Raw genomic sequence first — 12,287 nt, 5'->3', positions numbered from 1 at the left:
CGCGACGGCAGAGAGGACTCTGCGATTGCTCATGGGCTGGTCTGTTGATATAGAGCCGAGGGTATAACTGAACGAATCAGTTAGTGCGTTCCACTTGATACCCAGTGTCCTAGTAGTGCTTGACTCATCGAAGCGTAGGAAATCAGAGTCATACAGACTCTCCTGTGGGAGATGTGCAAGCAAATGTGGGTCGTTCGCAGTCAACTTGACGAGAGGAAAGCCCGCCTGCTTAAGGACTGATATCAAGTCCTCTTGCGCTCGAATGGTGTCCTCTATAGAGAAGCCGCCGGACAAAATGGCGCCGGCCTTGCGTTCACGCAAAGTTTGAGGGAGTTGCACACAAGACGGTTGCCAGCGACTTGATCGCTTCAGACAAAATCAAATAATTAGGTTGGAGAGTTGGTGGTTGGTTTGTTGGTTGGTGTTGTGGTTTCTTGGTGGGTTTTCGCTGGGGTTTGCGCTTTGGCTTTCGGTTGATTCTTTGTTGAGTGTTGCGTTGGTTTGCCTGTTTGTTGTTTCGGTGGTTCTGGGGCCCGTTGTGTCTTTTGGGGTGTGGCTGTTGTTGGCGGGCGGCAGCTGTATTTTGACGTCGGCCTAGTCGTGATTTGGCTGGTTGGTCTCGTTGGGCCTGAGCGGATGTGGATTGGCCATTGTTGGTTTTTTTTGGCTCTTGTCGCCGAGGCTGTGCCATGGGCGTTCTGGTGGCTGCCTTGGAGCTTTTCGGCTTTGGTGCTAGTTTTCGTGGGTGCAGCATGGTGTGGTGCTGGAACCCACATTTCCTACACGTCTCCGTCGACTGGCAATCTTCCACGGTGTGGCTTTTGGCAAGGCAATTTCGACAATACTTGTGTTGTCTAACTGCCGTCCTTCTATCTTCGACAGTCATCAAAATAAAAGATGGGCAGTACCTGAGGGCGTGGCGGTTTTGGCACACCATGCACTTGTAGACGTCTTGGACACGCATTGTAGATCTGAAAGTTAACAGAGGTTAATAATTTGGCAATGCAAGCAACAAGTGACACAGATCATATGAGAACGAGATACAATGAGATGAGTGATAAAAGGGGTTAGTATGCCCCTATGCAAAATGATGCATCGATATAGTATTAGGCTAGGATTTTCATTGGGGTTGATTGAGCAAAGGTAAGTGGCATAATTTAACAATTGGTCGAGTAATGACTCCTGATGCAATTCTTACATCCGCAATTCTAGTCCTCTTATCGGAACCGCTGTGAGTCTTAGTCACTCTTCCTAGTCGCCAGTCGCTAGGTGGTAGTAGATCGTCCATTACGACTACTAGATCACCAACTTCTATATCTGGAGATGTGGTCTTCCACTTGTATCGTTTCTGCAGTGCTTTCAGATATTCCTCTTTCCATCTAATAGCAAACTGGTGATGGATTGCCTTCAATTTCAGCCACCTGTTTACCAAGGAGATATCTTCAGCTAAGGGCTCTGGAAATGACATTATCGGAGCGCCTTTTAAAAAGTGTCCTGGAGTTAACGCCGTGAGGTCATTTGGATCCTCAGAGACGGCAGAGATAGGGCGAGAGTTTAGAACTCCTTCAATCCGAGCAAGTAATGTCGCAAATTGTTCGAATGTAAATAAATGAGCGCCAGCCACTCTCCTGAAATGGTGTTTGAAACATTTTACGGCTGATTCCCAAAGCCCACCCATATGTGGAGCATGAGGGGGTATAAACTGCCACTCAAAGCCCTGTGTGGAGTACCTCTCAGCAATGTCGCTTGCCGCAGTCTGAATAAAACTCCTAAATTCCCTCAGCATCTTTCGACTAGCACCTACGAAATTTCTGCCATTGTCAGATACTACCTTCCGAGGTAGGCCTCGCCTCCCAACGAATCGACAAAATGCGGCCTCAAATGCCGCCGTGGAAAGCTCGGAACATGGCTCCAAATGTACGGCCTTGGTGGCGAAGCACACGAAGATGCTCACATAGCCTTTTAAGAGAGGGGATCGGCGCAGGGATGAACTCCTAATTTCAAAGGGTCCTGCAAAATCTATACCGGTCACGTGAAATGGTGGTGTTATAGTGCATCTGTCCGGAGGGAGCGGAGCCATTATTTGGACGCAAGGTTTCTTCCTAAAAATGATGCAAGTTTTGCACTTATGAATGACGTTCTTCACTCTCGGCTTGAGACGTGAGATGTAAAATTCTGTCTGAATCATGCGACACATTAGGATGCACTCACCGTGGGCGAGAAATTCATGCAAATGGAGCAAATAGAGGTGGCAAAGCCGAGAGTTCCCAGGAAGTATGATGGGAAACCTTTCGTTGTAGGGTAAAGAACTAGCTGCGAGTCGACCATTAACACGTAGGACCTTGTCCCGATCTAGGAAGGGGTTCAAACATTGCAGTGAGGTTTTGTTGGACAATTCTTCAGACCTACTAACTTGCTTGTATTCATCTGGGTACCATTTCATCTGGGCTAACATTATTAGGCGGAATTTCGTGTGTATAACCTCATCCTGGGTAAGAATTGGAGAGGAGTTTCTCGTGGTACCTCTAGATTTAGCAAGGCAATTATAATAGAATCTGAACACGTAGGAGACCACCCTCAATGCTCGGGGGTACGAAGAGAATCTGAGCAAGATGTCTGAATCCTCTACTGTCTCGTGCATAACCTGGATATCTAGGCGCTTTCCTATCTCCGGGGAGACCAAAGGGTTCCTGTTGGGCCATTCTGACGGTGGGTTCGTCAGCCAATTTGGGCCATGAAACCACAATGAGTTACAGGTGAGGTCCTGCGGCCTACAACCTCTTGTGCCGAGGTCGGCTGGATTGTCATGAGTAGGGACGTGTCGCCATGTTCCCCCTGGAAGAAAGTCATGAATCTTGGACGTTCGATTTGCCACGTATGTTTCCCATGTCCATGGTGGTTTTGTTAACCAGCCAAGGACAATGGATGAGTCCGTCCAAAGAGTTATGCCACTAATGTCTAGATCGACAGTGCATAGTACAAAATTGACAAGCTTTGCGAGAAGGTAGGCTCCGTTGAGCTCTAGACGTGGCAGGCATACAGGCTTCAGTGGGGCTACTTTACTCTTTGCGACGAGCAAATTTGAGAAGACAACCGATTTGGAAGTTTGACACCGAATGTACACACATGCGCACATTGCTGCCTGAGACGCGTCAGAGAACCCGTGAATCTCTACTGTATCAGAGGGATGATACTGTAGCCATCTGGGTATGGAAATTTCTCCTATGTGATTCAAGTCAGTCACTAGAGCATTCCACTTCAGCAGGGTCTCTGGGCCGAGTTCGTCATCCCAATCCAGTCCTTCCAGCCAAAGTTGCTGCATCAGTATCTTTGATCTTATCACTACAGGGGTCACCCATCCCGCAGGATCAAATAATTGCGCGACGGCAGAGAGGACTCTGCGTTTGCTCATGGGCTGGTCTGTTGATATAGAGCCGAGGGTATAACTGAACGAATCAGTTAGTGCGTTCCACTTGATACCCAGTGTCCTAGTAGTGCTTGACTCATCGAAGCGTAGGAAATCAGAGTCATACAGACTCTCCTGTGGGAGATGTGCAAGCAAATGTGGGTCGTTCGCAGTCAACTTGACGAGAGGAAAGCCCGCCTGCTTAAGGACTGATATCAAGTCCTCTTGCGCTCGAATGGTGTCCTCTATAGAGAAGCCGCCGGACAAAATGTCATCGACATATGTCTCTTTCCTTAATGCTTTCGCGACATTGGGAAATTCGTTCTCAGAGTCTGATGCAAGTTGCAAGAGTGTGCGAATAGCCAAAAACGGTGCGCAATTCAGACCAAAGGTAACCGTTTTTAGCTCAAAATCCTTTACCGGTCCCTTTGGATCCGGCTTGAAAAGAATGCGCTGATATGCTCTGTCGATCGGATGTAGCCATATTTGCCTATACATCTTTTGAATGTCGCCACAGAACACATATCGGTATCTGCGCCAATTGAGGATCACAGATGTCAAATCGGTTTGCAGTGTAGGTCCAGTGTGGAGCACATCATTAAGCGAATAACCAGATTTGCTCTTACGAGATGCGTTGAACACAACTCTCACCTTTGTGGACTTGTGTTCTGGACGGACGACTGCGTGGTGTGGGAGATAAAAGGAATTGTATCGTCCATCGCAGTGGATTTCCTGAGACGAGGTCTCCTGAGCATGATCAAGAGAAATGTACTCGTTTAAAACCGAGTTGTACTCGGTTTTTAGCTCGGGATCATTAGAGAGCTTTGTCTCCATCCGATTATACTGAGCTAGAGCCAGAAAGCGAGACGAGCCAAGAGAAAGGGAGTCGGAGAATTCTGCTTTGAAAGGCAGTCTCACGACGTATTTACCGTCCGGGGATCTGGAGGTAGTTTTAGAGTAAAACTCTTCGCAAAACTGATCCTCTTCACAAAGAGGGGGAGCCATGGGTACCTCTTCTTGCTCCCAGAATTTCCTCAGAAGTTTGCTGATCCTTACATCTTCGGATTCAACCACGTTCGTGGAGAATGAGAAAATTCTTTCAGTTTGCATTGGACCGCTCAATACCCAGCCAAAAACTGTATTGTATGCTGAGGTATCGCCACATATATTTTTTCTGATTCCTTCAATGTTTATGAATCGTTCCGAATCATTGCCTAGAATCAGGTCAATTTGAGCGGATTTGTTGAAATTTGGATCGGCCAGATCTAGCTCCTCCAACTCTGAGGGATTTGAGATTTCGAACGAGACGGAAGGAAGCCATTTTGTCATTTTAGGCAATACTATTGCTGAGACTGAAAAGCGGACATCGTATTTCTCCGCAACAATGACTAGTTGGCATTCTTTATTCGATGTTTGAGTCTGTTCGCCAATTCCAGAAATCTCAAAGTGCGCTTTAGAGGTGGGAATTTGCAAGCGCCTCTGAATTCTTTGTGTTATAAAGGTTCGTTGAGAACCGGGATCAATAAGAGCTCTTAGCGTAAACAACTCCCCTTGATGTTCAACACGAACTAGAGCTGTTCGTAACAAAATCATGTCGTTGTTGGCCGAAAAATTTGCCTGAACATGCGAGGATCGCCTTGCGGCTGAAGTTGAGGGAGTCTCATTGTGAGATGTGCTTTTTGAATTCATGCCAGAGGACTTAATTTGACCCTTGTCATCCTCGTGACCAGAATGGGTTACATGATCTTCAGTTTTCTCTTCTGGCTTACTTCTTAGATGAAGCAGAGTGTGGTGTGGCTTATGACAAATAATACAAGTGTTTACACTCTTGCAATTTGTCTTGAGATGAGATGAGGAGAGACAATTTATGCACAATTTGTGCTTGTATGCAAAATCTATGCGTTGTTGTGCAGTGTATTTCCGAAACTGTCCACAACTCCTTATTGTGTGGTCGGAACTGCAAAGGGGGCAAGAAGAGCTTAGCTTTTCTTGCGAGTGATAAGTTTGGATCTTACCACTGCTTTGAGACGGGAGCGAACTTCTGGTCTTTGTGGCCTTTATGCTCGAGAGCCGTTCCACAATTTCGTACCTGTTGATGAGAAATTCATCGAGCTGGTTCCAGGTAGGAAGATCGCGATGAGATCTGAGGGATTGTTCCCACAGAGCCAGCGTTTCATCTGGCAATTTGGTCGAAACCAAATATAACAATATGGGGTCCCAGCTTTCTACATTGACGTCCAGAGTCTTGAGAGTGCACAGACAATCATTCACGGTGGCTTGAATTTTGTGAATTGCCTCACTGTTCTCCACAGAAGCTGACGGAATGTTGAAGAGAATCTTCAATTGGTTGTCCACTAAGACTCGCTTGTTCTCATAGCGAGCCTTTAGAGCACTCCAAGCGAGCTCAAAGTTCTCATCGCAAAGCGTGTATCTTTTGACTATGGCGCCGGCCGCACCCCTAGTCTTGTTCCGCAGATGATACAATTTCTGAGCTCTTGTTAATTTCGGATGGTTGACGTAGACCGCCGTGAACATGTCACGGAAAGACGGCCATTCTTCGTAACCTCCTTTAAAAATTTCCGTATCACACGGAGGGACCTTGATGTAACTGTCAGCTACATCTTGAGACGAGTGGTTAACCGAAGGCTGGGGAAGGTAAGCCGGAATAAGGCTGTGCCTCGCGTTTTGGCGAGCATTTCCGCCTGATATTCTTAGAATATCTAGGATTTGGGACCTTGCCGTGTAATAGGCTTCAGAGCTGGCGTTGAAATTAATTCTAGCGTTCTCCCTAAAGTCCTTGGTGTTGACATTTCTTGGAGCTAGCATGAGACCTTCATAGGTAGCTTGAAGTCGTTGCCACCGATTCTCGAGGTCTTCCAATTTCACCTCCAAAACAGAATCAGTCTGATCCTGAATGTCGCTCTGTTCAAATTGAGTACAAAAGTTGATCAAGTGGTCGCAGTCAAATAGAAACTTGTCATGATTCAAAGACCTCTTAATTGCGGAAGCGGGATCTGATAAAGGATTGGATCCTGAAGACTGGGAAGCCATGTCTGCGGTCGCGTTCTCTAAGCTCATTTTGTACTGAATCCGTAAAATAAAGTGAACAATGAGAAATAGAGTAGGTAAGCGAAGTGGAAAGAGCTTTCAACTCCTGTCTGAGAAAGTAATGCAGAAGAATTATTTGGTAGAATGTCGAAAGAAAATCTGTTTGCCTTTGGAAACCCAGGGAGATCGAGACAATTTTGATTTGCGATTGAATTGAGTGCAAGCGTAAAGCTCCGATGAATAACCAAATTGTTCCGCCGGTAAGAGGTGATAAGATTCTGAATAATTAAAGAAGCGGTTCCCGCATTAAATGCCAAATATAGATTAAAAATCAGAATCTTAGCGGGCGTCTAAAGAGTAGTCTTAGACTTAAAGCGAGAGTACCAAAGGCAAGATCTTAGAGTTAACCCAAATAATTCATACTACTAAAGGTGAGGGACTGAAATTCTTGAGATGGGCATAATAGTAAGGACAAGTGGTGTCCGCAAATTCAAGTCAGAGGAATTGTACCAAATTCATGAAATGTAGTTCAATAGAGAGATAAACCTCTACTCGAATCGCACTCTAATTAAAAAGGAACAACCTCTACTGTAGAGGAGGAGCGCATAAAGAGAATTTCTTGAACTTTACTGTGAGCAATTAGGGTATTTAGTAATTCACAAGATAGTCAAATGACATTTGTTGAAATTTTTTGGAGTTGATTTCTTGACCATATGTGAAAATGAATGTTGTAAAACCGCAAAAAACACATACGTCTTTGTTACTCCAGAAATTTCTTCAAATATCTCTGATTAATTCATAAAAATCTTCAACTTGTTAAACAAGTTCACATAAAGGCTGAAATTCAGATAAACAATGTGTATATGGTTTGCAATGAAATGGGTTAGTTAGTATATGTATTGATTCTGTTAGTACGAAAATAATTCCCTGTCCCTCAATTCAAATTACATATGCTGGTAATGGTATAGTAAATAGTAAATTCTCAAAAAATTTTTCCCAGTGTATGTCTGCTGGCGGTAATGGAAATTCTTGTTCTATCCCCAAACTTTTCTTTTCCTTTTATAGACGGGTTGGTTTTCCGTCAATTCGCATAAGCGAGACAAATTTCCCAGAAAAAAACCAAATCCCACAACCAGTTACCAAAGCGCTAATCTGGCAACACCGCGTATTTGGTGGTTTGTTTTGATCTTCATATAACCACTTCCAATCAAAGAGGGTAAGAAAGATAAGAGCTGGCGTTAGAGGGCAATACGTGATGACGAGTGACAAAATTTTAAGACACAACATATTTGAATTGCTCACGATATTTCGTTTTTCCTTTATTGCAACTTTCGGTTGCAAAGAAACAAAGCAAAATACGAAAAAATGTTCGAACGAATGCCCGAATCAAAACAGAATAACCCGAAAATGTTGCAACCCTCAATGTGAATCCAATTGGAATACAATAAAAATGTTGTGTCTTTAACGCGAGTTATTTTACGGTACGGGGAAGACAAAGCAGAAACTCTCTCTTGATTATCTTACCCTCTTTGCTTCCAATGGGAGCAAAACAAACTTGATTAATTGTTATGTATGTACGTGTGTGTACCAGGTGGCCGAACGCGTGGGCTCTGCCTGTCAAGCAGCGGCAGAGTCAATGTGTAGGGAGTAAGCAGCACAGACGATACCCCTTGGACATAAATATACATACACTCATACGTATAAATGATAGACTGAGCGGAGAATTGGCGCGTATGTTTTTTTTTTTTTTTTTTTTTTTTTTTGTACAAAGCGACGAGTTAGTCCCTCGCCCTTCTTGTTTATTTACGCTTTATGTTTTCAGTTTGATTTTACTTTTTCTTATTCTTGTAACCCAATTGCTTTGATGGGTTCTCTTTTTTTTTCTCTCTTTGTTTACGTTTATCGATGATGATTATAATTAGAAAATAAATGGAGATAGAATCGTGCAATAATGTACTACATATAAAAATGTGAGGGAGATGTGCAATAAAACTATAGTGCTGTGATTTAGATTTAGTGTTTCAAATTAGTGCAATATTTTAATATTTTTAGCTTAGTTCAATACATAAATATCAACTATTGTCGTGATATCAACGTGTGCAATATTACCAAAATACCAAACCCACAAGGGGGAAATATTTATATGTTTAATGGTATGCATTAACTAGCGTACATGAAAGTGGGTCAGCTTTGGCCAATGAAAAATGATATGTGTTATTGTGCAATATTTTTAGTTTTAAATATTTTAAATCTTTATGTGTTTATTGAATGACTCAAGCGTATGTAAGAGCGGGTAAACGCTTGGGATGTTGAAATGATCTTTTGACGATGTGAATTTTAAATAGTAAATAATTTTAACTGAATCAATTGCCTATTTGGATTTCTATGCAATGTATTAAGCGTGTATAAGCGGGGATTAACAATTGCGAAGCATGAAATAATATCGAAATGGCGTAGTAATCTTGATCTGTGCAATGACTTTAACACAATCGCCAACAAAAGTGTTGGACAGATGAATTTTTATAGATTTAGTTGCGTATGTGAGCGGGTAATGATTGGGATATGTGCAATATTTTACGAAAACTGCAATATTTTATTAGGTCTTGCAATAATTTATACAAATGTGCAATATTTTATGAACACTGTGCAATATTCTATAACAACGTGCAATATTCTATTAGTGCAATATTCTGTAAAAACTGGAATTTTTTTTTTCTCTTTGTTAAACTGCCACTCACCGAAATTTACATAATCACCCACCTTAATGTATGAGAATGCGGGTTAATTCTTTTTCCCTCTTTATGAAGTGCAATAAATTAAACGGTGCAATAAATTTACATTTAGTTAATAAGCCACATGTGCAATATTTTTTCCTTTTGTTTTCATTGATTTTTAGGGCCCAGTTTGTGAATGTTATTAAATTTTAAACTTTACCTGTTGTTGCGGTAATTTTAAACACTTATTTTACAATATTTTTTTTTTTTTTTTTTAACTTGTCTAGTGCTGTCTGCTTTTAACTATGTATGTATGTTCAACAGAGTGATTGGTTTTTTTTTTTTTTGCTTTTCTTCTAATTTCACTTGTCTTTTTTTTCAAACAATTTTCCTTTTTTATTTCAACAATTTTCCTTTTTTTTTCCTTTTAAATTTTATGACCTTTTGCATGCTTTACAAATAGTGAACGTAAATTAAAGCACATTTTTCTTTTTAACTTTTGCACCTTTCGTTCTTTCACAATTGTTTTAAATATTGCCTTCCGATTGCACTCATCACTTAACTTCAAATCTATTCAAATGTAACTAAATTCTTCTTCTTGCAAGTGTGTGTCTGTCTGCCTGAGTGCTTCTTCTTTTTTGCTTTTTTGCTCTTCCTTCATTCGCTTTTGGCTTTGGCCCTTCCAGTTGAAATCTAGTTATTTACTCTCTTCTTCAATACCAATGTAATGAGAGAGTTAACATTAATCTCCGTTCTTTTATACACCGTACGAAACGATCGTTGAACTTTGTGTTGTATATAGAACCAACTATGTATTAAAATTCTTATGTTTTTGGTTGAAATTATGTACTTTTTTTCTTGTGATCTTAACCCGTTATGTAGACTTTTAAACGACTTTCATTTGACTTTAACGGGATTTCTGCCAATGAACAAAATAACATGAATTTTATGCAATTTTCAGAGATGTGTACAGAAATATGTTTTTAAATAACCTTGTTTTCAGCACTTTTTACGGTGTCCAACACATGAGGACAGACAGCAACAACACTTCTTTGCACTTTTAGCACTTTCCTCTCACAATTGACGATTCTATCTTTTTTTTGTTATATAGATAAAGGCATTTACATACACACTTTTGAAAAAGGAATTGAGACGAGCTGATAGTTTGCATGGAATAACAAATTTTATCTCTTTTTTTAAGGGATTTCCCATATATTACACCGCATTTAAAAATGCGTTTTTTGGTCTTTACATGCGGTTTTCACATTCATAATGTATTTTGCACTTTTATACATTTTCCGTGTAGAACTATCTTTTTTTTTTTTTTTTGGTTTTACTCTGCCCTTTACAAGTGTGTATGTAATGTATGCTGCCTTCTTAGAGAATTTAAGTGGTTTCACTTACCGAACCGATGACACACAACTAAGTATGTTAGACAATGCAGACGGGGATTACCTTAATCGATGGTACTCTCAGTGAACGGCTTCGATGGACCATGCACAAGAATGGGGGGTTTCCTAGCTAGACGGAGCGGGGGTGATTGAGATCACTTGGGGATTTGTGGTGCTAGCGATGAAATGATGAGAGGCGATGTGACGTCACTGTAGGAATTCCCTGTGTGGCTGTGGATGTTAAGTGGACTGTAAGTGCGGGAGTTTTTTAACTTATTATTCCTCGTACACAGAGGAATAATGAGTTAAATAGGAAAATGAAGTATCCAAAACGAAAAGAAAAAAAAATAAGAAGACGGTAAGTGTCGGGTTATGAGAGGTACAACGTTGGGGTTTATTGGGAAAAACAGAGAGGGGAAAAGAGATGTGGATGCTCACCTGGCTGCGGTTGTGGAAGAAGTGCCATTGTATACATTTGAAAAAAGGCAAGTGAGCTGCAGTACTAAAAGGCTTATAGCTAACAATTCACAATAGTCTTACACTCTATTCCAGATTAGTACGGATGGCAAAAAAGGGGGATATCTTATACGCTATACAATTCATAATAATAATTCACAATTCAATTAAAATTCATGGCACTTATTCTACCTTATATTCTTAAATTTAAAGGGACAAATTCAAATTTGTCCACAATTTTTGTCTTGCAATACAAAATTCAATGAAATTTTTTCAAACATACAATTTTAATGAAATTTTTCTCACATACGTATACATTTTCAATGAAGTTGTTTCTTAAGACAAAATTTTAAAGCAATTTTCATATAGAACTTTTCAATCAAATGTCAAAACTTAAATTTTTTTTCTAAACACTAAATTTCAATGACATATTTGTAGATAATATTTCGAAGAAAGCATTTAAAGAAAAAAATTTATTTCTAAAGATAAAATTCCGATCAAATTTTTTCTAAAGAAAAAATCGAAAAAAAAATTTTTCTAAAGACAAAATTTCGATCAAATTTTCTCTAGGGGCGAAATTTCAATGAAATTTTTTTAAAGACAAAATTTCAATAAAGTTTTTCTAAGGACAAAATTGTAACCAAACTTTTTTTAAAGACAAAATTTAAATTTTTTTGTAAAAACATTGAAATTGTTTCTAATGAAAAAATTTTAATGATTTTTTTGAGACAGTATTTCAATGAAAAATTTTTTCTAAATCTTAAATTTCTATGACAAAATTTAAAGACGAAAATTCAATGACACTTTTTCTAAAAACATTATTTCATTCAAATCTTTCTAAAGGCAAAATTTCAAATAAATTTTAATAAATTTCTTGTTTTGTTTTTTTTTTTATTTTGTTCGGAGTCGGAATCAAGGTAGTTTTTTCGACTTCGACTCCAAGACTCGGACTCCGCAGCCCTGATTTGAACCCCATATTGCAGTAGTCAGCAAGTGCGTCCTATTTGGGTATTGTTATGGGGGTGGGTTGGCCCCATAGACACTTTTTCCCAAGTATTGATAACAGATTTGTGGTTTACTCCCAAACACTTTTCACATGAGACCAATATTGCTATGGTCATAAATTTGTTCTCTTTGGGAGGTGTTTTTGGGGCCCCCAAACACTTGGTCCCACATTTGGATATCAGGATATTCTGCAGTCAAATGCCTTTTATTTGAACCCCATATTGCTATGGTCAGTAAATAAGTCCTGTTTGGGGTGGTGTTTATGCC

General features: G+C 40.3%; 1 protein-coding gene across 4 annotated transcripts; it reads right to left on the bottom strand.

Moving 5' to 3' along the window:
- Positions 1-303: 303 nt before the first annotated feature.
- Positions 304-9,952, bottom strand: LOC131995895 (uncharacterized). 4 transcript variants are annotated; one of them, XM_059365185.1, is made up of 2 exons: positions 9,389-9,952; positions 304-971 (listed from the first exon to the last, which is right to left on the bottom strand). In XM_059365185.1, the coding sequence occupies exon 2, from the start codon at positions 962-964 to the stop codon at positions 314-316; it is 651 nt and encodes a 216-aa protein (XP_059221168.1). In that variant the 5' UTR covers positions 965-971; positions 9,389-9,952; the 3' UTR covers positions 304-313. The 4 variants fall into 4 exon arrangements, with proteins under 4 accessions (XP_059221168.1, XP_059221169.1, XP_059221170.1 ...); XM_059365186.1 differs by lacking the exon at positions 9,389-9,952 and adding an exon at positions 9,193-9,382; XM_059365187.1 differs by lacking the exon at positions 9,389-9,952 and adding an exon at positions 9,215-9,382.
- Between the last annotated feature and the right edge of the window lie 2,335 nt (positions 9,953-12,287).

This window comes from Stomoxys calcitrans, chromosome 3 (assembly GCF_963082655.1).
Source record: "Stomoxys calcitrans chromosome 3, idStoCalc2.1, whole genome shotgun sequence".
Classification (NCBI taxonomy): Eukaryota; Metazoa; Arthropoda; class Insecta; order Diptera; family Muscidae; genus Stomoxys; species Stomoxys calcitrans.
Note: the sequence above shows the minus strand (reverse complement) of the source record. Positions and strands in the feature narration are given on the sequence as shown.